At 39.9% G+C, this 23,287-nt stretch overlaps 1 protein-coding gene across 2 annotated transcripts in view; it reads right to left on the bottom strand.

The window, feature by feature from the left end:
• The window catches only part of KLHL14 (kelch like family member 14), a 101,961-nt gene that overhangs the window by 67,818 nt on the left and 10,856 nt on the right, over positions 1 to 23,287 (bottom strand). For both annotated transcript variants that reach the window (XM_066353198.1, XM_066353197.1), the window contains exon 3: positions 2,353 to 2,474. In XM_066353198.1, coding sequence (XP_066209295.1) covers positions 2,353 to 2,474 — 122 coding nt within the window. The remainder of the gene's footprint in view (positions 1 to 2,352; positions 2,475 to 23,287) is intronic.

The following is a 23,287-nucleotide window of genomic DNA, read 5'->3' as shown; positions in this document are numbered from 1 at the left end:
GAGATAAAGAGTGTGAGTAGAGTTGACGTTTATTTCAAAGTTAGGGTTATGCCTGAGTATAGAAAAAAGTTCAAGATCTTTGAAGATATTCACATTATAAGAACTTTTCTATACATTAATGCTTTTATTTCCTTCCATTTCAAATGTGGTAAATGGAGTCAACAGATACTCATTTATCTTTGCTTCTTAGTAGATTATTCCATCTGACATATACAAACTATGGGAAACAGGCTCCTTACTCTGGAGCTGGGGGTACAGGTGTTGTGTCTGTTTAATGTAAGTTTCTCCCCTCTCTATGAAAAGCTTCAGTTGACTGATGCCTCCAGGCAAAAAAGTCTGAGCAGTCTTTGTGCTAGTATTGGTAGTGGTGTTAACATAACAGCAACAGTAGCTGCAATTTATTGACTTCATGCCATGTGGTAGATTATTTATAAACATAATTTTATTTTTAAAATACTCAAATTACTATAAGTAAATGAAATACCCATGACTCAGGACGTGTATATAACTTGCTCAAGGTCATAGACATGTGTTAGAACTTACGTGTGATTGATTCAAGTTTATGCTTCTTACTACGTCCCTCAAAGTCGTATCAGGCAGTGTGAAAAAATTAAGTAGGGTGGCCATATGTTCCAGTCTATACCTGTTGTCCCAGCATAATTAATAGATCCCCATTTTATGCTGTAAAGTGTTCCAATTTGGACAATAAGGTGGACGATCTCCCCACATCTCAGAACGTGGTTCAAATGACTTTACTTGGGTATTATTCATATTGCTTTAATTAATCTTTTACCTTTAATGAAGGGCTTTGAACAAACAGCCCACTGGCCCTGGCCTGGCATATTTGGGAAAAACAGATGGATTTGTAAAGGAATATCACTTATTGCTTAGGTCTCATATATCCCTGTCCCTTACCCTGTTTCTCTGTCATTTCTCTTTGAGAATCATTTGTCCTTCCTCTCTCCTCCACCTAGTATTTTTGTCTCATTGTATTTAGGCTTTCTCTATTGATTAAGTGTTAGAAAAACAAATTCTTTAGTTTTATTTAGCTTTAGTTTCTGATGAATCTGTACAATAGAGCTTGGTCATGCATTCAGATATTTAAGTTACTCTTTGTGTCAAAAAGAGATCAAAAGTCATTTCAAGGCATCCCTAACTTATTTTTCCTTCTTCCTTCTCCTTACTTTGGCTGCTACTCTTCCCCCACTTCTTTACTACAGCCACGGTGTATAGGCGTCCAGGGAGCCTTCTCGTTGCAGTTCCTGGACAATGCTACTGCAGGTTTCGCTGGGGTAAGCCAGCTCTGAAACGCATTATTTCAAGCACCACATCACATGCCTTTGCTTCTCTTCTGCTGTTGCGGGCAAACTGTTGTTCTGTTTCCATTATTTTAAAGGGCTTTCAGTGAAAGAAAAGGAAATTATTTCTTTTAAAATTGATAACATATATAACTGCTTAAAAGACACATGCACTAAGAAAGGCTAACTTTCACTTTTGTTGGTTTTAAATGTGTGGCTTTGATTTATATATCAAAATTGCTCATTATTATTTTATCTATACAGCTCTGGGCAATTTTGACAGTTAAAATTTAGTTTTATTGACCAGTGCAGCCACTGTACCTACCAGGGGACTGGTGCACACAGCCTGCTGCACTCAGGAAACGATGATTTTTGAGTCCATGACTGAGTCAGACTGGGAATCATAACCGATATAACAATTAGTTCCAACTTTCAGTGCCCCAGGCAAGAGGTTTGCTGTAAAACACAACCACCCTGTAAGGAGTGGAGGAGGAGGCTCTCGGGTGGAAGTTAGCAAGTGCTATTTAATGCAGCTGGGATAGGCCTTGACGATCTCTGCACGTCCAAACCGGGAGCAATAGAGGGGGTGCTTGCCTAAAAACTAAGCTGCACAAACTAAAGATTAATGAGCAAAATGCCTAAAAAAGGAAAGGGAAGGTTAGTTACTGAGACAATGAACTGAACAACCAATCTGATGTGAGAAAATTTACTAGTGCTGTTAGCCAACCTTTTGCTTCTCAACGAACAATAAATAAACTGAAGAATTTCTTTGGGAAGATCCGAGTCGCCCTTCCCTTGTCTCAGCACACCCAGAAACAGACTTGTGCTGCAGTTTAAGGCCAGTTTGAATTCAGGTGTATTTGACCACCAACTCGATCACCTTTGCCACGTTAATTTAGTCTTTTCCTCTAGATCCCCCATGCTACATAAACAGGCCTCCAAAGGGTAACAAATCAATAAAATGTCTAATTTGATTAGCCATGTGTTTGAATTCCTCCAGACTTCTGCGATGTGCAATAACAGGTGGGGTAAATAACTAAAAAGGGACACTCACTTGTGAGGATTTTCCATGTCTTCTTTTCATCGTCGTAGTACTGAACCAAGTTGCTGGGAAGGCGGTCCGGCCCAGGAGGCAGGCCTCCAACCAGTAACAGCATTTTCTTGTTAGAGCGAATTCTTCACCCAAAACAAAAGAGGAGATGAATAACCACATTATTGTAGAGCCTTTTTTAGTGGCAACGAAATCATAACCATCAAAAGAATGTTCCTTGCTTGCAGATTTCTATTTCATTTTTCCCTGTGTCTTCTCCCATTCATGTCTCAACAATTTTTTTTTTTGAACCAAGCAGAAAAATGATCGGAAGAGCGGCATATCCGCATACTCATGGAATAATAAGCTCCCTTTATGCAATTTGTTAGAGGTTCATTCTAGAACGACCTTTTTCTTATATTATCCCTTTAAATCATCACTCTTTACAGCTGAGTACACATGAAATGCTCTGGAGTTGTACTGAGGTTAAGCATTAAAGTTGCATGTCAAAAATCGTATTAGTCAAAATCATTATTATAAGCCATTCTCCACTCAAAGAACCTTGAAAAAATTAAGGTTATGCAGAGATTTTGTGAACCAACTCTTTAATCACCCAGGGAACTTCAAATACAAGTTTGGTACAATTAGTAGCACAGGGTTAACTGGGGTGTGTTAACCAGTATAATCAGGACTTTTTGTTTGTTTAACTTCGCTGACTTCTGCCTGCATCCCCGTCCCCAATCCCTCTCCCCTCTCCTCCCCCGCCCGCCAGCCACCCCATCCCTGGGCACCGCTGGCCACACAGCAGCACCAATTGGTAAGAATGAGACTGGGAGGATGTTTTGAGCCTCCCCAGAGTGGAGCCCTGCCAGTGCCTACCACTGATCCAGCCGCACGAACCTGCTCAACTGTGCAAAGTCACTCTAATTCCCTCCCTCTGTTTTTCTACCTTCTCCCCCAGGGGGCAGCCACTGAAAGGAGTGACTACCCACCCATCAAGAGCTGGCAATTCGCTGCTATTAACCGTGACTGTGATTCCCAGTCTGCCTGGCAGTTCCTGGGAAAGGGCCTGCAACGTCTCATATGCAGTAAAAGCTATAAGATGCACCCTGGCCGGCAGACTCGACCTGATGGATGTACACATCCTCGGGAACAGTAATGGGTTGAGCACACTGGCGATTGGAGCAGGGAGGGGAGGCCTAGATCCCTACAAGGGGCCTGCTGATTTAACTGTCACTTTACATATAATTGAACTTTTCATTTACCTGAAAGGCTGAAGGTGGTGGTGAAAGAAACAGAACAACAGGATTGAAGGGAAAAGTCAATAAATACCAGAGTTCCTTTTAAATATGATCACAACCCACAGGGTGGCTCTGAATCTATTATTACGCATTCAGCCCGTGGTTCAGATGCAAGGACGCTTGGCGAAGTATGCCCTTGTGGAGAAGCACTCTGTTTGTTGGTTAAGAACCTAACATTCGGCAAGTTAACTTAATACAGTTAATGGTGTTTCCATGTGAAGGAAGGGAACAAGAGAATTCCTTTAATGAAGCGCTAGTGCCATTGAATGCATTGTGCATGCCTCAGTAGGAAAAACACCTTCTGAAGAAACTCCAGTTAGGGACTCATGGATAGAAGGAGCCACTTACAGAAGAACACCTAATGTAGCATCAACTTGCAATATTAATTTTGCCACAAACAACAACTCAAACTTCTTCAAACTGAAAAGTGCTTTGGATTTGTGCCCTTACAGATCAATAGTTGGAAGATGAAAATAGAATTCAATAGTAAAGAGCTCCATATTTTGTGGATTTTGGTGATTGTGATGGTTTTTTGAGAGGAGTTAAGTAAACTCAGTGCAGTAATTACCTTTCTTCTATTTTGAATACATACATGCATAACTGGTGTATCATAAAATCCCCTAAATGCATGGTTACAGAACTAATATAAGACTTCTTTTTCACGCTGTAGTTTTAGCCCAAATAATCAATAATCAACCACTCTGCATATAAGAGAAGTCAAGATGAGAACAAATATTTTCTTTAGGTTGCTGTCAGTTACCATTTGTAGACAGACCTATTCAGCTGGAAGTCACGAGTGTGTGGCTGTTGTGACATGACACATTTATGTGTTCCCACACTGCAGATGGGGGCAGATCAACCAATGTCTGTCAGTTAGACAGAGAAGAAAGGACTCAATGAAGTGGTGGGTCACCAAAGCAACATCATTAAATCTTTACTATTTAAATAAATAAACTGCTTTTGAAATGTGTTTGAGGAATGACAAAGGGAGATAATTATATGGCTCCAATATGCTTGTGAAGTTGTTTTATTAATAAGGTCTACTTTTCTGTACCCATCCCATTGGTGATTTTCAACATTGGCTTAGATAGACCATCTCTGCAGATGATGAGAGAGTCTAGACTCTAGAGTCTCTATCTTCTCTGCCCAAAAAGCCAGTCATTACCATCTGTCCTCTAAGAACTGGACTGAGACCACTAATATGTAAGCCACCAAACAGCTAGCAAATGGTAACAGCTACCCCGCCAATTATGACATGACTCAAAGGGTTAGGTAGCATAGCAACAGTGAGAAAAACTACACAAACTAAGATAAATCTGCAAACCATCCAGGCCTCCTCAGGGATTGTAGTGAGGAATTACATGGAAGTAAGAAAAATCCTACCTACCGTCATTGGTTGTGTGTTGCCCATGAAGGATCAATGCTTTAATTTCATTATGTATGGCCTTCGTAGTGAGGGAAGACATTCTAAATATCTTGCATTTTTTGTTATCATTCATTCAACTTCTTATGGCATCTTACTCAGAGTATTTTGCTGCTAATGCTTGTTACAAAAATTTTCAACCCAGACGTTATTTAACTTTAAATACAGTTTAAAACTCTGCCTGGTGACGGTGAGTCACACAGAAACCAAAAATAGGATAAAACATATGTGAGAAAAATAGGATAAAACATATGTGAAGAAAAAGAACACAAAATAATGAAACACATTTGAGTGGTTTCCTTACCATATTTCTCCATTGACTCTCAAAACATCCTTATGTGGTGGGCATAATAACTCCATTTCACAGAGAAGTGAGAAAGTTCCCACAGTGAAAGTGGTAGAAACAGGATTCAAACACAGGATTTCAACTTTACCAGGCCAATGTCCTTTTTTTTTTTCAATTCAAATTTATTTTTTAGTATTTATTTTACTTATAACTTTTAATTTAGACCTAGATAGATGACCTGGATTCTAGTGTTAATTTTGCTGTTTATCAGAGTGACTCTATAAATTATATGCTTTCTTAGTGACTATGTTTTCTTAGCTTTAAGCAGACTTATCTGACTGCCTCGTCAAATGATTGTCATGAGGATTACATAAAATAACAAAGTAAAAAGTTCTATATAAACTCTAAAGTAAATTATTATTAATCAGTCTTTAGATATTGACAATATAATATGGGCTTTATTTCAACATGTCAAACCTTATTAAATAGTTAGAAAAGTAATATTTTTCACTGAGACTCTTATTGGGTTTATATATATGAATACCAGCTAATTAGGAAGGAGAACTGCATACCCAGTTGTTATTTTATAATTATGTTCTTAGAAAATTATTGCTTTAATTATGTTAGCTATCTTTTGAGCTTTGTATAAGAAAGTATACATTTGAACACCACATCAAACTCTGAACCTTTCTGAATCCAAATAAAGGGACCTAATAAAGATTATTCCACATTTCTTAAGAACAAAACAAATGAGAAGAACCATCACATATTTTACTTTGATATAAATGCAATGTCAACTATTAAATTACTCCTTGAAAGTAATACACGTGAATAATTCTTGTAGAAACATTTCCATTCTTTTTACAGTGTGCAATTATAACAGTGACAATGACAATAATGACAGATAATAATGATGTGTATTGATATTGAAAACTCTGATTATCATGCTATTTGTTTGATGTATGTGAACTTCAATTTGAAAACGTGGTGAAAAAAGATACTTTGTGAACCAGAAAAGTAGAATTAGGAGAATCTGAATTAACTTGCTACAGTGGGTTTCATCTCTTCTTTTGTAAATAATTCCAGCAGAGTCTTCAGGTTTAATTCCAGATTAGGCAAAAAAGTAAAAACATAGCACTATTGCAATAGAGTTTCTTCATATGGCAACATGGTATACTTTTTAGAAGCTCTTTACATAGGGAAACAGTTTAGCCAAAATTAGAATGTCCTCTTGAAATGTTAATGTTTTAAAAATACTCCTTTTTAGTTGTCATCTGATCACCACCTTGACTAAAGTAATGTACATATTTTAAAGGTAAGATAGTAGATAAATTTAAACAAAAAGGCTGAGTATGTCGTGATTAATAATAATATTTGATGCCTTTGACTTGAGTTCCTAGATTCTTGCATAGAAATATATCAGGTAAAAAAGGAGGGGAATGTGGAGAGTCCCGTTGTTTCAGCTCAGTGGTTGCCCCACATTTGCCATGTGTCACATTTGTGCGTGCACGTGAGCATGTGTATGCCTGTGTGCTCGTGCGCATATACACTTTGGTTCCTGGGATGAATGATTGAAGGATGACCTAAAATCTACTGGTGTAAACATATTTTTCATCATACTGGTTTTCTAAGTACAGTAAAGTCTCATTTATTTTTATTTCAGTGATTTGGAACCTTAATAATTAGGAAACAGGCCAGATAAAGTTTTTTTTTCCCATGATACATAGAAAAAGTTTTCATCATCAACCAGATTGAAAGGGAAGTTTTAACTTATTTAAGAAATCAGGTAGTCTGCTGGCACTTTAGAACTACCAATGTACCTGTAGACTAAATTCATTTTCCAATTATAAATAATCATCATTTAATTATTAAAGAAAATATTCTACACTGTTCTAAGAATCATTGAATTAGAGAGTTAGAAGACAAGTTGGAAGTAATCTAGTACAGTGATTCCCAAGTCTGGTAAATCACCAGGCTCACTGAAAGGATTATGGAATTTAGATTCTTAATATAAATTCTCAGGTCTTAATATAAATCCTCATTACCAGAGATTATGTATAAATGGGATGGAACCTTAAAAATCAACAGTTGCACAGTCTTCCAGTTGATTCTAACACACAGTCAGACTTGAGACCACTGATTTGGTCTGGTTTTCTAAATAATGTAGAAATCCTTTTAATAGTTTTTCATAAGTAATTATTATTATCAGTTAAAATGTATAATGAAATGGCCCTTAGTTTTACAAATCCACTCACTCTATTGTAGAAAGTTGTAGGACAGTTGTGTTAGATATATATTTTTTCTCCTTGTACTCAGCTGAAAATCTACCTAAGACTTCTAGAGATAAAGGGCAAGTTCTCATCTCTGTGTCACGGCAGCTCTTTAAATATTGAAAGATAGTTGCCATATGTCTTCTCTTTCCCACGTTGAAAATCTCCACTTTTTTTCTGAAAAATCTTCTGTTACCCCTACTATACCGTTCACCTCCTTTGAGCATCTGTGCACTACCAGTGTCCCTTCTAAAAATGTGAAGGTCAGAATTGCGCACAGTAGAACAATGTGACGTGTAATATGACATACACTACTTTTTAAGGCTTTCTACAACCACGAGAGACTTTTAGAAATCACAACACAGTTCTGGTTTCCTGTCAGCATCCAGCTCACTACAAATAGAAGTTAAAAAAATAAATAAACAAACAATTAAAAACACAAGTGTTTCAAGCTAGCGTTTCCCTATCCTGTATTTCTTCTAGTTAAACATTTTATTTTATTCTATTGATTTATTTTGTGACAGAGAGAGGGACAGATAGAGACAGGCAGACAGGAAGGGAGAGAGATGAGAAGCATCAATTCTTTTGTTGTGGCCCCTCAGTTGTTCATTGATTGCTTTTACATATGTGCCTTGATGGGGGGAGGGGTGGATTATAGCAGAGAGAGTGACCCCACGCTCAAGCCAGTGACCTTGGGCTCAAGCCAGTAACCTTGGGCTTCAAGTAAGCGACCTTTGGGCTCAAGCTAGTGACCCCTCACTCAAGCTGGATGTGCCTACTCTCAAGCCAGCAACATCAGGGTTTCGAACCTGGGTCCTCCATGTCCCAGTCCGATGCTCTATCCACTGTGCTACTACCTGATCAGGCTAATTAAACATTTTAGACAGCAAATGCATGACAGTTTTTAATGTTTTTTATATCCTCTACTGATTTAGATACTTTATTTTAATTCACTTATTCTTTAGCAATTATGAATTGAGTTCCTACTCTGTTCCAGGTATTGCTCTAAGCACCAGAGGTATTAGTGGGAACAAGAGGAATAAATTCCATATTCCTCATGGAACTTACTTCTAGCCTAGTGGGAAAAACTGTTGAAAACATCATGATTTTCAAGTGAGAGGGGGATGAATAAAGAGACAGACTCTTGCATGCACCCCAAATGGGATCCACGGGGCAACCCCATCTGGGTCAATGCTCTGCCCATCTGAGGCCATGGTTGCAACTGAGGAGCTATTTTTAGTGCCTGAGGCAGAGGTTTCCCAGAGCCATCCTTAATGCTCAGGGCCAACACGCCCCAACCAATCAAGACATGGCTCGTGAGTGGAAGAGAGAGAAAGAGAGAAAGAGAAGGGGGAAAAGTGGGGGATGGGAAAAGTGTGTGCCCTGACTGAGAATCAAACCCAGAACACCCATATGCCAGGCTGATTCTTTACCACTAAGCCAACTGGCCAGGGCCAACATCATAATTCCTGAAGCAAGACAACTTGATTTTTAAGGGTATAAGCCTTGTAAATAACTTCAGACACCTGGCTTCAGTTTTTCTGCACTGAGTGAGTGACTTTCAGATAACCTCTTTGTTCTCTTTAATCTTATTTGTATAATAGGGATAAGGGATAACAATAAACCCAAGGCACAGACCTTTTTAATTTTCAGTATTAAAAAATACATATATAAACCATTTATAACAGTGCTAAATAAATACAGTCATTCTCCTCATCTTTCTTGCCATCATCATCAGTATTTGCCATTCTTTTGTATAATTTGCAGGTTTGACAAGCAAGTGGCCTGTGTCCCCACCCAAGTTTTATTTCTTAAAAATAAGAGATGCATTTCCATTTTTCAGATATTTTAATTATCCTAACTCTTTCTCTCTGAAATGATACTAAATCGATGAGATTTTTATTCTATAAGTCCCCGTACCTGGTCTTTAGGAGTATGGCCTTTTTTTGAAACATAAAGATTTGATGACAAAAACTAAGCAAATTTTAAAGTAGAGAAGTAAACTGGAGTGGATAATCATTGTCCCATCCTTCAACGGCCAAGTTAATTTTAAGAGTCAGCCAGACCTGGATTTACATTTTCTTTCTATAACTTCATATGTTTATATCCTTGGCCTGGAATTCAACCACTTTAAGCCTCAGTTGCTTCATCTGTAAAGTAGAAATGTTTTAAGGGTTAAATGAAGTCATTTAAGTGTAATGGGAAAATAAATGGTTGCTATTTATAAACAAAACCATCTTCTTCAACAAATATAGTGTGTCTGTAAAGTCATGGTGCACTTTTGACCGGTCACAGGAAAGCAACAAAAGATGATAGAAATGTGAAATCTGCACCAAATAAAAGGAAAACTCTCCCAGTTTCTGTAGGATGATGTGGCAGCATGTGCGCATGTGCAGATGATGATGTAACACTGTGTATACAGCGGAGCAGCCCACAGCCATGTCAGTTGAGATGTGGACGGTACAGAGGAAAGTTCAGTGTGTTCTGTGGCTTGCTAAATTCGAATCCGTGACCAAAGTGCAACGTGAATATCGGCACGTTTATAACGAAGCGCCACCACATAGGAATAGCATTACTCGGTGGGATAAGCAGTTGAAGGAAACCGGCAGTTTGGTGGAGAAACCCCGTTCTGGTAGGCCATCAGTCAGTGATGAGTCTGTAGAGGCTATACGGGATAGCTGCCTAAGGAGCCCTAAAAAAATCTGTGCATGAGCCCACATCAAACTGCACTGAATAGGTGTGAAACTGGGAGAGTTTTCCTTTTATTTGGTGCAGATTTCACATTTCTATCGTCTTTTGTTGCTTTCCTGTGACCAGTCAAAAGTGCACCATGACTTTACGGACACACTATATAAGCCACATTGTGCTGCTGATGCCTCTCTGTATGATGAAGGGAGAAAAAAATTGATGTTTCCAACATAATCCAGTAGGGAGAGGCTGGAGAAGATTGGGAGGAGTTATGACTCTTTCCGTGGCTTTTCAATTTCAGTGGACTTCACTAAAGCTATGATGGCTTAGTATTTTATACAAGCAGTGAGTGAACGGTAATTTCACATCTGGTGGTAGGACAGTGATGTACATACAGTAGTGATCTGGGTGGAAGGAAAAGCTAGGAAGTTGCAAACCCCCAGGGATTCACAGAAACTAGGATGGGTTTTAGATTTCCACAGGACATGGGGTTGCAGAGTTTTGTAACAATTTTATCAGATCTTTACCAGATCTGGGAAGCTACCAGCTGGCATCTGGGTTGCACGTGGGAAATATTTAAGTAGTTACCATAGTAATCAATTGAAAAATAACTTATTATTATGCACAGTTATAAACCTTATAGATCACTCATTTGAAAATCAATCTTGGGAATTTTGTCATTTTTTTGTTTGTTTGTGAGCCTTGCAGATACCATAGGTTGCACTGTTTATAAATGACCAGAATACATGGGGGGGGGGGGTCAAAAGTAGGTTTATAGCTGTGAGTACATGAAACACAGAGTTTATTCTTGTATTATTACTTGTTAATTATTGTATTATTTTCTGTATGAACAACTGTAAACGTACTTTTGCCCCACCATGTATAAACATGCTTCACAAAAATGTAAAACCATTAGGCTTCCTACAATGGTATTGGTCCAGGTCTCACTCATAAATTCAACTTATTCACTCTCTGGGCTTCTGTCTCTCTCTGTAAAGATAATCATCAAAACTTATGATACCCAAGTCACCAAGTTTTATGCTAATCTTCACTCCTTCCTCATTTTCTTGCTATATTCAATGTGCTGTCAAGTCCATGAATTCTGGACTGTGATGTGTCTTTGATCTACTGACCTGTCTCTTTATCCCAATCAAACTTACATAAACCCAGGTAGCTGGGTTGGCTCTCCCTAAACTGTCGTAGCGGTGCTGTGATTGCCATCTGGGCTCCTGTCCTATGCTATATTCTTTGTCAAATGAACTTCAGCAAAATCTGACATTAAGGATCAATTACTATAAAAGAACTCCCTATTTTCTACCATCTATAAAATGTACATTATAACTTCCCTTCTCTCTCTTCCTCTGTCTCTCTCTCACAGGTTAATGTCTTGGCTGAGATTCTTTTCAGGGTTAAGAGTTTCTGAGTTAAGGAGGTCTGTAATACCCGTGGTTGAGGCTAGGCAGGTCCACATTGGATTCGGGCAGATGGTAGAGAAATTGCGGAGCCGGAAAGCATTGGGCCATTCCATTTACTAAAGTCTTACAATGGCGGACAATCACTCAAGCAGGGGAAACCACCTCTCAGGCAAACAGCAAAAACGGTCCCTCACGGAGGCGAGGAGGCAACCTGCAATCCACAATCCTCCTGAGCACCAGCACCCATAGCTATCTATAGGCCATATACACGTGGCACAGCCACGCACTCATGTACCAATCAGGCAAAGGGCTTGCAGCCGGTAAACCAGCAAGCAAGTCTAACACAGATGCCCCACAAGGTTTGAAAAACTTGAAAGAGGAAAGACCGTGAGAAAAGTAAGCAGAGGCATCCCAAGTGATTGGCCAAAAGGAGACTTTGAAAAGCAGCTAGTCTTCCCTGAACTTCCGGCTACAATGGTACCAAAAAGTCCCTAGAGGAGAGCTACTCCCATTTTTAAAAATTTTCCAGAGAAGTAAACCCCCTTGAGAATTTGTTCCAGCTGATCTGCTCTTGTATTTAGGTTTCTTTATCATAGTTGTTCTTGCTAATTACCCAGCAGCTTTCACGGGAAGAGCCTTTAAATAGAACTGATAATGCCTCTCTGAGGTAGGTAAACACAAAGTATCATTATCCCCATTTAACAGAGGAAAGAATAGAGGAAAGAGGGCTTGGGCACCTTTCCCAGTGCTTCAAGATGGGTTTTATTTCCTCCATTTCACACAGGAAATATCTCCAGGGCTTTTCCACACAGCCCTTTTGTGATTCTCAGGTGAGGCTGGGGAATGCCTTAGCTTCCCGTTTTCCTACATCATAGCCACCCCTGTTCCTCCCACCTTGAGTCTGGCTGTGTTGTGAGTAGAGAATAGCCAGTCATGTGTATTATTTAGTTTTTCTAAAATGGAAGTATTGTAACTCTAAGATCCGTTTGATCATATTATAAAGACAATGCACGTTCACTGAGAAAAATTATGACTATACTTAAAAACAATATAATAGGTGCTGAATAAATGCTTTTTGTGTGAATAGTGAAATGATGAATAAAAAAATGAATGGGGCCTGACCAGGTGGTGGCACAGTGGATAGAGCGTCGGACTAGAATGCAGAGGACCAGGTTCAAAACCCCGAGGTCGCCGGCTTGAGCACGGGATCATCTGGTTTGAGCACGGCTCACCAGCTTGAGCCCAAGGTCTCTGGCTTGAGCAAGGAAGGGGTCATTCGGTCTGCTGTAGCCCCCCCCCCCCCGGTCAAGGCACACATGAGAAAGCAATCTGAACAACTAAGGTGCCGCAACAAAGAATTGATGCTTCTCATCTCTCTCTCTCTTTCTACCTGTCTGTCACTATCTGTCTCTCTCTCTGTCTCTCTCTCACACACACAGAAAATAAATGGGTGAGAGCAGGCAAAGTTGCTGGTAATCCCAGAAACTATCCAGGAAAATTACAGATTCTTTATCATCTTTCTTTTTTCCCCATGTTTAGGGTCCAGTCAATGAGTATGTTGGTGGTATCAGAAGGCAAAAGGAAATGAGGAAAAGTCACATTTCTGAACTACAGGGTGGAAGAATCAGAGGGTAATATACTGGAGAATGGACAGTCTTATTGATGAAACACCAGATCTAACCTGCTATGTTTACGCTGCCCTGCCTCCAGCCCCAAGTCTTTTATCCCTACTTGAGCATGTCCAAATAATCAGTCTTGCTATTGTCATACTACTGTATTTTTATAGAATATCCGTGTGTTTCTCTTTGTTCTTCACAAGGATCAGTGTAGTATCCCACAATGGGAGCTACCCATGATAGAAGAAAGTTCACCATATTTCAGTTATTAGGACCTTCATGATATTTGCCATCTCCACATACTACAATATTACTTACTATTTTATTATAACTGCTCACTTAAAGAAATGGTTAATCCCAGTCTATCCTTGTGGTTCCCAATGCCAGCTGCTGTTTAGAATCACCTGGGAGAACTTTTATAAAATACATCTAGGATAAGGGCACCTCCCAGAGATTCTGAATTAATGATGTAGGGTGAGACCCATCTTGGTGGGTTTTGTTTGTTTTGTTTTTTAAATTTCCTACATGATTCTCACCAGTATTGAGAATCATTGTTCTAAGCAATTACATTTTTGAATCATGGGCCTCATGGGTTAATTGTGTTTTATTTCTAGTACATGTTAAAATCTAGCAATATAGTGAAATATAGTAATACCTATCCTAACTATTAAAATAAATTTAAAGAATGGTTTCTCATGTACCATCTGAAATTATTTCAAAACCTACCAGCTGGAGATAAACCATAGTTGAGCACTCAGTATAATAAATGAAAGAAATCAGGACTTTAAAATCTGAACTTTGAAAACCTAGTTGACTCCACTCTGCCACTAAGATGTTTGACTAGGAGATCATCATTTTTATGGACTGTAGCTTCGCACATTGTAATTGTAACAAATCATACTACATACTACAATATTACTTACTATTTTATTATAACTGCTCACTTAAAGAAATGGTTAATTCCAGTCTATTCTTGTGGTTCCCAATGCCAGCTGCTGTTTAGAATCACCTGGGAGAACATTTATAAAATACATCGAGGATAAGGGCACCTCCCAGAGATTCTGAATTAATGATGTAGGGTGAGACCCATCACTCATCATTACAGCTCCTGTAGCACACTAGGGTCTTCCCTAGTTCTTCCCTGGCATATACTAATTCCAGAATATTTCCATATCCTCTAGCATACATATGGAACAGTTTATCTATGCTTCTGCCACATTCTTCTGGGCACCAAACTTACGAACTGGCTAATAATGGCAGAGATAGAAGTGGGAAAATAACATTAAGGTCTTTAATAGAATCCAAGAAATGTAAATTTCCCCAAAACTTAGAGACCATAAGTCTTAAGGGCCAGAATTGGGTCTATCTTTATATTGCACATAACCCTTCACATATCATTCCTAGTCCTTTGCTTCATGGGGGACAATGGCTTCCAGCCAACTTCATACTCATTGCATTTTCCTCTTTCCCCACCTCCCAGATTAAAGCTTCCTTTAGTAACTAGAAGCAGTTGACTATCTTCTTTGCTTGATTACCTATATAATCCCTCATTCTAATACCTAGTATTTAGTGCCTTTCTTCTGAAGAGCATAAATTGCAAAGAAAATAGCATCTCATTAATCCTCCCCATATCCCCGTGAGGAAGTTGCATGGCAAGGATTGCCTCTTAGACTAATCCTCCTGCAAGTGGGACGCAGGGTCTCACTTCTCACCAGCTCATAAGCTTGCTACCCAGTGAGCTGGCAGGGACCAGCAGTATTTGTGTGATAGGAGCAAGCACTTCTCCTTGTTCCAGAGAGAAGTGTTTTTGTGCCACCCGTCACAAAGGAGCCGTCCCAGCTCTGTGTGGCCTAGTGACAAAGGGACATAAAGCATCACTCTCATGTTAGTGATGAACTCATAAGTAATGCCTGCATTTAAACTCCTAAAGAGGCCCAATTATTAGACAATGCTGCCTCCTGAGAACCAGTCTCATTACTGAGGCTCCTCTCTCTCTCTCTGTGCATCCCATTTGGCCAGCTTTTCGAAGAGATGAGTGACTTCTGGACCTAAGGTAACTTTGGCACCTGCTGCACAAGAAAAAAATGTACAAAGACACAAGAGTGCAGACTAATGTTGAAAGTTCAAGTTTAGGATATAACACCCACCCCAATTAATTGTATCTGAGTGTCTAGGACAAAAAGTAAAAAGGAATATTTTAACAAAATCACATTCCAAAGAAAGAAGTTCAGCTCTTCAGGATGATAGTGAGGGGAACTGGGGCCAGACCCCACCTGATGATCTAGCCACTGATTTTCTCCATTACTCTAACTCCAGAGACTCCAGGGAGAGGTTTTAGGAGGAGGGGACTGGGAAGCTTGCTCTGAGGAACTGGAGCTAGCCTCCCGCCAAGCAGGCAGTTTCCAGTTGGAGAGTCACTGCAGGAGTGGCCATGCAGGGAGCAGTGAGAAGTTAGTAACCAGATATCTCACTCCAAGTTTCTCTCGGAATATTCATGGCAACAAATAGGTGTTATCTTTAAGAAAAGAGAATTTCAGGCCCTGGCTAGTTGGCTCAGTGGTAGAGCATTGGCCTGGCATGTGGATGTCCTGGGTTTGATTCCCAGTCAGGGCACACAAGAGAAGCACCCATCTGCTTCTCCACCCCTCTCCTTTCCTCTGCTCCCCACCCCCTTTCCCTCCCACAGCCATGGCTCAATTGGTTCAATTAGTCTAAGTGCATTGGCCCCAGGTGCTGAGGATGGCTCCATGGAGCCTCTGCCTCAGGCACTAAAAATAGCTCTGTTGTGAGCATAACCCCAGATTGGCAGAGCATCTGCCCGAGATGGGGGGCAGGGGGAGGTTGCTGGGTGGATCTGGGTCAGGGCGCATGCGGGAGTCTGTCTATTTCCCCTCCTCTCAACTTGAAAGAGAAGAAAAAATAAATAAAAGGAAAGGGAATTTCAGCTGATAGCTTGTAACTGGGCCAGGAATTGTTTTTAGGGGAAGATTTATGAAATTATCCTGGGGTTAAGATACATGAAGGTTACCCTGATTTGGGGGTAGATAAAGCAGGAGGGACTGAAGCAGGCCTGGGGTGTGTGTGTGCTGTGGAGACAATGAGGTGTGGCTTGTGGGATCCAGCTTAGAGACACCCTGCTGTTGTGGGTGAAATAGGAATCTCTTATCCTCCTCCTCTTTTCCTCTCCATCCCCATGGGGAGCAAGTTCTTTCTGTTCCTTGCTGCTTCACCAACCTTGGAGGGCTAAGTGCTAAAGGAAACCTTAGCTTCAGGGCTCTGCAGAGTCTAGGATAACCTCCTATAGCCATCATTCCCAAAAGGATGTTTGTAGGAGCCTTCAAGACCCACCCAATCAGCCAATTCGTGCTGATATCCTTTTTATGATCATATCTTTGACAGGCAAATACAAATTACTCTGGGCAATTCACTGCGTTCTCTGAAGCTGAATTATGGACACTAGACTTTGTGGCTTGAATTATCCTGAAAATTCTCTAATGCACCCAAATTTCATTGTGAAATAAATCCTTAGGGTCTGGTAATTCCAGTAACTTTCCCTATGACTCATTTCTATTTTTCTCATGTCAGTTAAGCAGCTTTCTTTTAATTTTCCAACAAATATTCTTCAAACTTATCTTCCAGGAAGTTACTATCAGTATTTCCTCACATTTTCTATAGCTATGTAGCAAAATGGAAAACAAGCATTACTTGTTTAGTCCCATGATTTTTAAAGTGTGATTTTAAGACCACTGGTAGCAAAACCTCCTGGGATATGCATGTTTTTGGGTCCATATTACAGATCAATTTATTTAGAATCTCTGAGGCAAGGCTGAGGAAGGTAAATTTTATTATAAAAAAAGAAATAAACAGCTCTATGGTTGATTCTTAAGAGGACTTATGAGTTAGCAAGATTCTCACTTGATCTTAGCCAAAACACCAAGAAGCAATTAGTTAAGCAAGATTTTCTGAGGCTGAAGAAACAAGACCTGCATTTTTTTTTCTCTACTAGCTTTGTAATACTGGAAGAGTTATTAATCTAATACTGACTTGCATAATTGCTCAACCACTATATAACTTTGTCTTTATAAATATAGTTGAAAAAGTAGCATTTCAGCTAGTTTCCCTAACTTATTTTTCTAATTCCTTGTGTCCTATTCTTGACCCTTGTTATGAACTGGGTTGTCTCCTCCAGATTCATATGTTGAAGCCCTAACCCACAATATGTTTGGAGATAAGGCCATTAGGAGGTAATTAAGGTTAAATGAGTTTATAAAGGTGGGGTCCAAAGCCTATAAGACTAGTGTCCTTATAAGAAGAGGAAGAGACAACAGCTCTCCGTTTACCACCCCCTAGCTCCCACCCCGGTGCACACGGAGGAAAGGCCATGGGGCGACAGAAGGAGAATGTGGGAATCTGCAAGCCAGAAAGAAAGGCATCACTAGAAACCAACCCTACTGGCACTTTGATTTTGAACTTCTAGCCTCTAGAACTGTGACAAAACAAGTTTCTGTTGTTTAAGACACCCAGTCTGTGTTTTTCTTTTTTAGCAGCTCAAGGAGATTAATATAGCCCTCTTTAACAAGACTGTCCAGACAACAAGAATGAGGGGCAGAAAAGACCACTGAATTGAATCTCACACCCATTTTTGGGAGTTGACACTTGAGAAGGAGCTTTATATGGTCCAACTTGCATGACTGCTTTGAGAAAGGGGCTTTCTTTTGTGTGTGTGTGTGTGTGTGTGTGACAGAGACAGAGACAGAGAGAGGGACAGATAGTCAAAGACTGACAGGAAGGGAAAGAGATGAGAAGCATCAATTCTTTGTTGTGGCTCCTTAGTCTCCTTAGTTGTTCATTGATTGCTTTCTCATATGCGCCTTGACTGGGGGCTGCAGTAGAGCGAGTGACCCCTTGCTCAAGCCAGTGACCTTGGGCTCAAGCCAGCAACCTTGGGCTTCAAACCAGTGACCTGGGCTCAAGCCATTGATTATGGGATCATGTCTATGATCCCATGCTTAAGCCAGAGACCCAGAGCTCAAGCTCTATGATCCCATGCTCAAGCCAGCAACCCGGTGCTCAAGCTGGATGAGCCCACGCTCAAGCTGGAGACCACAGGGTTCCAAACTTGGGTCCTCTGCGTCCTAGTCTGACACTCTATCCACTGCTACAGTGTTTAGGCTAGAAAGGGGCTTTCTAATTTTTGCTACACAAGAATTTTACTTTATAGCAGCCTACCAGCTACCCTTTCTTTGAAGAATTTGAAATGTGGGGAGGCAGGTTACTGCTCTGCTCCTGTTCGGTGCTCGGCTACTATATACATGCAATAAATGTTAATGGATAACAACGTTCCAACAGAGAAAGGACAACCAGCAGGGCTAAATGGAGAGAAATGTTTTGCATCAGCTTTTGAAGCCATCTTCAATTAGTGTCTATAAAGCTACAGACATACATTTCCTTTTGCTTTCAGAGATTTTCAATGTTTCTTATGCTCCGAGACTCTAAAGTTTCCTTGCCGTAAAAGATGAGAGGCATTCTCCAGAAACATCTTTCTGCAGTGAGGTTATTCTTTCTAGGTCAAAAAGACTATTGTTTTCTGAAACTTAGGCTCTCTGTTTGACTAGGCTGATGGAAGGCTTGAGGGGCTCCCTTCTGCACAAAGGGTGCCTTTTCCTTGGATGGGAGCTTTGCTTAGACTACTTGCTGCTGGTTTAGTCAGCTAATTCCTAACTCTAGAGAAATCTCTAACCTTGAATTTCAGTGCATTTGAGTGGTGTGTAATATTTTAGTTTTGTTTGTTGGCTTTTTTACTCTTTCCAAATGTTGAATATAAGAATGAGTGACAGTTGAAGTTTGTAGGCTTCTAGAGGTTCTGAAGTGACTGCCTAGAATATGGTACCTTCTCTCTATGACAAAGACTTCCAGCAAGGTAAGAAGATGTCTGTCGTCCCCACCACCACCACCACCACACATACTGGACTAATTTAGAGAGGCTATCTGCCTTCCTGGGATCTGCTGGCAGTGCATACTAAAAACTATAAAATTATCAGATACTTTTGATAACTCTTTGACCCTTTAATATCCAGATAAAAAAAAATCCATGTTAAAATTCCTTCCATTGTGCACTCAGATCTATGTTGGTGGCCCGAAGTCATCTTTGTTATATAATAGAAAAGTAAATCTTTTCACAGAAAGCAAAAATTTGATTGTTCAAAGAGATTTATAATCAAAGTAGAAATTGTTCCATCCAGAGCATAAACATGAAGCTTAGAAAATGGTTTGCTGAACATTCTCCCCTACCCACACACCCAAAGCAACAGTTAGTGAAGTAACAGCACCTAAACTACTAAGGGTAGCAAAAGTAATTTCTTATCAACAGCTGCAGATATTTTTTGTCCCTAAGGAGAATTGTAAGAAGACTTAACAAGGGAAAGTGAAACCGGACAAGTTATTATCATGTTTAGCTTTTCTAGTCAGAAAGTGGCTTGGTGATATGTGAAGTGAAGCCCTCAGTTGAATCTCAGCCATGACAGAGCATCCCGGGCTGGGCTGTTTCCTGCTGATCCCCATAAGGAACACTGCGCAGTCTCTTTCAACTGAGTTTCTGTTTTTCAGAGGGGTTTTTTTTTGACATATTCTTCTGCAGTGGTTCTCATGAGTTACCATTGTCTTGATAGTAAAACATTATTCCTCGTTTTCCCAAAATGACTGTTGTATAAACAGAGTTTGAATTAAAAATTCCTTATGTGTCTTTAAGAAAATTTAAGCAAATAACATGGGTAATAGATATTTTTTCCTTTGAACTAAAGATTTACTAAATGAAGTCCAAACTACCATTTAAGAGATATAATGCCTAAATCAGCATAAAGCTTCAATAATCATATAAAGAAGAAAATAAGTGACATCAAAATCAACCAGTAAACCTCAAGATTCTTAATAATAGACATATGTGCCATATAAAACTATCTAGAGAATTTTCCACTATGCATCTGCATGCATTTTATGTTCAGTTTTATCAACTAGAACCCCTAATCCCTGTAGATGGTAACCCCGACTGTGATCTAGGAACTATAGGAAGCCCTAATAAAAATGCTTGACAGATTCTCGCAACTCAATAAGAAAAAGACAAGAAAAAAAAAGAACAACCAATAATAGACAAATAATTTAAATAGACATTTTTTTCTCCCCCATCCCCCCAAAATATAAAATACATGGCTAGGAGGCATATGAAGAAGTGGTTAACATCATTAGCCATTAGTGAATGAAGACCACAGTGAGATAACATTCCACACCCATTAGCATGGCTATAGTAAAAAAGACTGATAATAAGTATTGGCAAGGATGTGGAGAAATCAGAACTTTTATATAATGCCGGTGAGAAGGCAAAATGGTACAGCTACTTTGGAAAATAATCTGACAGGTCCTCAGAAAGTTGAACATTTGTTTAATGTTAATTGAATACCACATGACCCAGCAATTCCACTCCTAGCTTTATGCCCAAGAGAAATGAAAATATATGTTCACATAAAAACTTGTGCATGAATGCTCATGGCAGGATTATTCATAATAAGCACAAAATGGAAAAAACCCAAATGGCCATCAACTGATGACTAGATAAAATGTGATGTATCCTATTCATACAATGCAATACTATTTAGCATAAAAAGGAATGAAGTACTATATGCTACAACATGGATGAACTTTGAAAACATTATGTTCCATGAAAATAAGACCACTTATTGTATGATTCCATTCAGGTGACATGTCCAGAATAAGCAAATCTATGATTCTGTGGAGGCAGAAAGTAGATTAGTCCTTGCTTAGGGCTATGGGGGTTGGGGTGGGAGCCAGGGTGGCTGATTGCTAACAGGTATGGGGTCTTCGAGGGGTGATAAAAATGGTCTAAAATTAATTGTGGTGATGGCTGTACAACTCTGTGAATATACTAAAACCATTTGATCACACACTTTTTTTTTTTTTTTTTTTTTGCATTTTTCTGAAGCTGGAAACAGGGAGAGACAGTCAGACAGACTCCCGCATGCGCCCGACCGGGATCCACCTGGCACGCCCACCAGGGACGAAGCTCTGCCCACCAGGGGGCGATGCTCTGCCCATCCTGGGCGTTGCCATGTTGCGACCAGAGCCACTCTAGCGCCTGAGGCAGAGGCCACAGAGCCATCCCCAGCTCCCGGGCCATCTTTGCTCCAATGGAACCTTGGCTGCGGGAGGGGAAGAGAGAGACAGAGAGGAAGGCGCGGCAGAGGGGTGGAGAAGCAAATGGGCGCTTCTCCTGTGTGCCCTGGTGATCACACACTTTAAATGGGTGAATTGAATGGGATGTAAATTACATCTTAATAAAGTGTTTAATATGCATCCATCATAGTTTTCTAACTTTTCCATTTGCTGATCAAGAGGGTGGGGCAGACTGTGGGGCCAATGTAAACTCCGTATTTCAGTCAAAGGTTGATAAAACAGGCACTGCCAACAGAAACATATCCTTATCAGAGCAGCAGTCGGGACTCACTCAGGCTGCGAGAATCCAGCTCTAGAATAAACATGTTGCATGGAATTAAGAGTCTTAACTAGCAAACAGAAAGGCAATTAGATATAAATAGAACTATTCTTATAAAAATAAAAGCTATTAAGTTTTCACAGCCAGGCACTAACTTATATTATACACATATTCTCCCAATATTCAGAACTGTCCTAACGAGGTGTGTTTTATTCTGTACATTTGATAATTTTATATATAAGCCATCTGAAGATAGGTTAGTAAATTACCAAATGAAAGCCAGCTTGGAAGTGGTCAAGGTGGGGTTGGACTCGCATCTGTCTGACTTTTAGATCTTAATTACTATGCAGTATAACTGTTTTAAGTATTTGCATTATAACATAACCTTTTTATTTGTATCTTTTATTAGGACATATTTTCTCTCTCATCCATATATCATATATCTATCTATATCTATTCTATCTATTATCTAATCTCCTAGCTTTTCTTTGTAATGCCTACCTATAAGGGCCATTTTGGAGTGAACACTTGTGAAAACCTTAAAAGAGGAAGATTACAGGAATTGTGACTGACAGTAGTGTTACAGTTGTCATAGTAACCAATCCACCAAATTGGTCTGTGCTACAAGGCACACATTTCTGCCTCAATACTACACCAGTATTGGCTGGGTTTCCTCATAGTATCAATGAACCCTCGTTAATGCATACAAGGCAGAACGTGCTGAGGTCCTAGTGTGCAGTTTGAAAACATGAAAATTTTCCTTCAAAGTTTCCCTCTGTGACTCACAGGTTATAAAGTCCTTCTCCTAACCCTTTTCATTTACCCATGATGTTCTGTGGTGAGGCTGGTTTTGAGAGGTGCTAAAAATCAGGGCCAGACAGTGGCCTGCTGCTTTGTTCTAAGCAGGATCTATAAATATGACTATTTTCTTTTTTGGCAAAATATTGACCTTCTCACCCCAATACTTTTTCACTCAGTGCCAGACAGTGACATTGTTGACTGTCCTGCCCCTATCCTTATGTATGAAATAGACCTTTATCTGATAAAACTACATCCAGAAGTCACTGTATAGCAAATTTAAAGCTGGAACCCAACAATACGCATGTTGACTGTGAATACACACACAAACACACAACACACATCCATCTACCTGCATTTTCCAACAATGCCTCTATGTTTTAAAGGACTTGTTATTCTTTGATATTGGTACTTTCTCTCCTCCTCCTCCTCCTCCTCCTCCTCCTCCTCACCATTTCACTGGCCTTGTCTCTCTTCAGAGGCACCTGAAGGCACATCAGGCAGAGAAGTGAAACCGACTGTAATTCTGCAGTTCACTTCTCTGCAGCCTCCAGTGAGCCAGTCTCCATACGGTGGCCCAGCTGAGCTGAGGAAGTTCAGAGTCCCTGCACGGGTGCAATGTACCAGCCCCCTCGCAGGCGCGCTGGGAGCAGAGACCC

The sequence above is a fragment of the Saccopteryx leptura genome, chromosome 11, assembly GCF_036850995.1.
Source record: "Saccopteryx leptura isolate mSacLep1 chromosome 11, mSacLep1_pri_phased_curated, whole genome shotgun sequence".
Taxonomy (NCBI): domain Eukaryota; kingdom Metazoa; phylum Chordata; class Mammalia; order Chiroptera; family Emballonuridae; genus Saccopteryx; species Saccopteryx leptura.
This window is presented reverse-complemented; position numbering and strand designations above follow the sequence as displayed.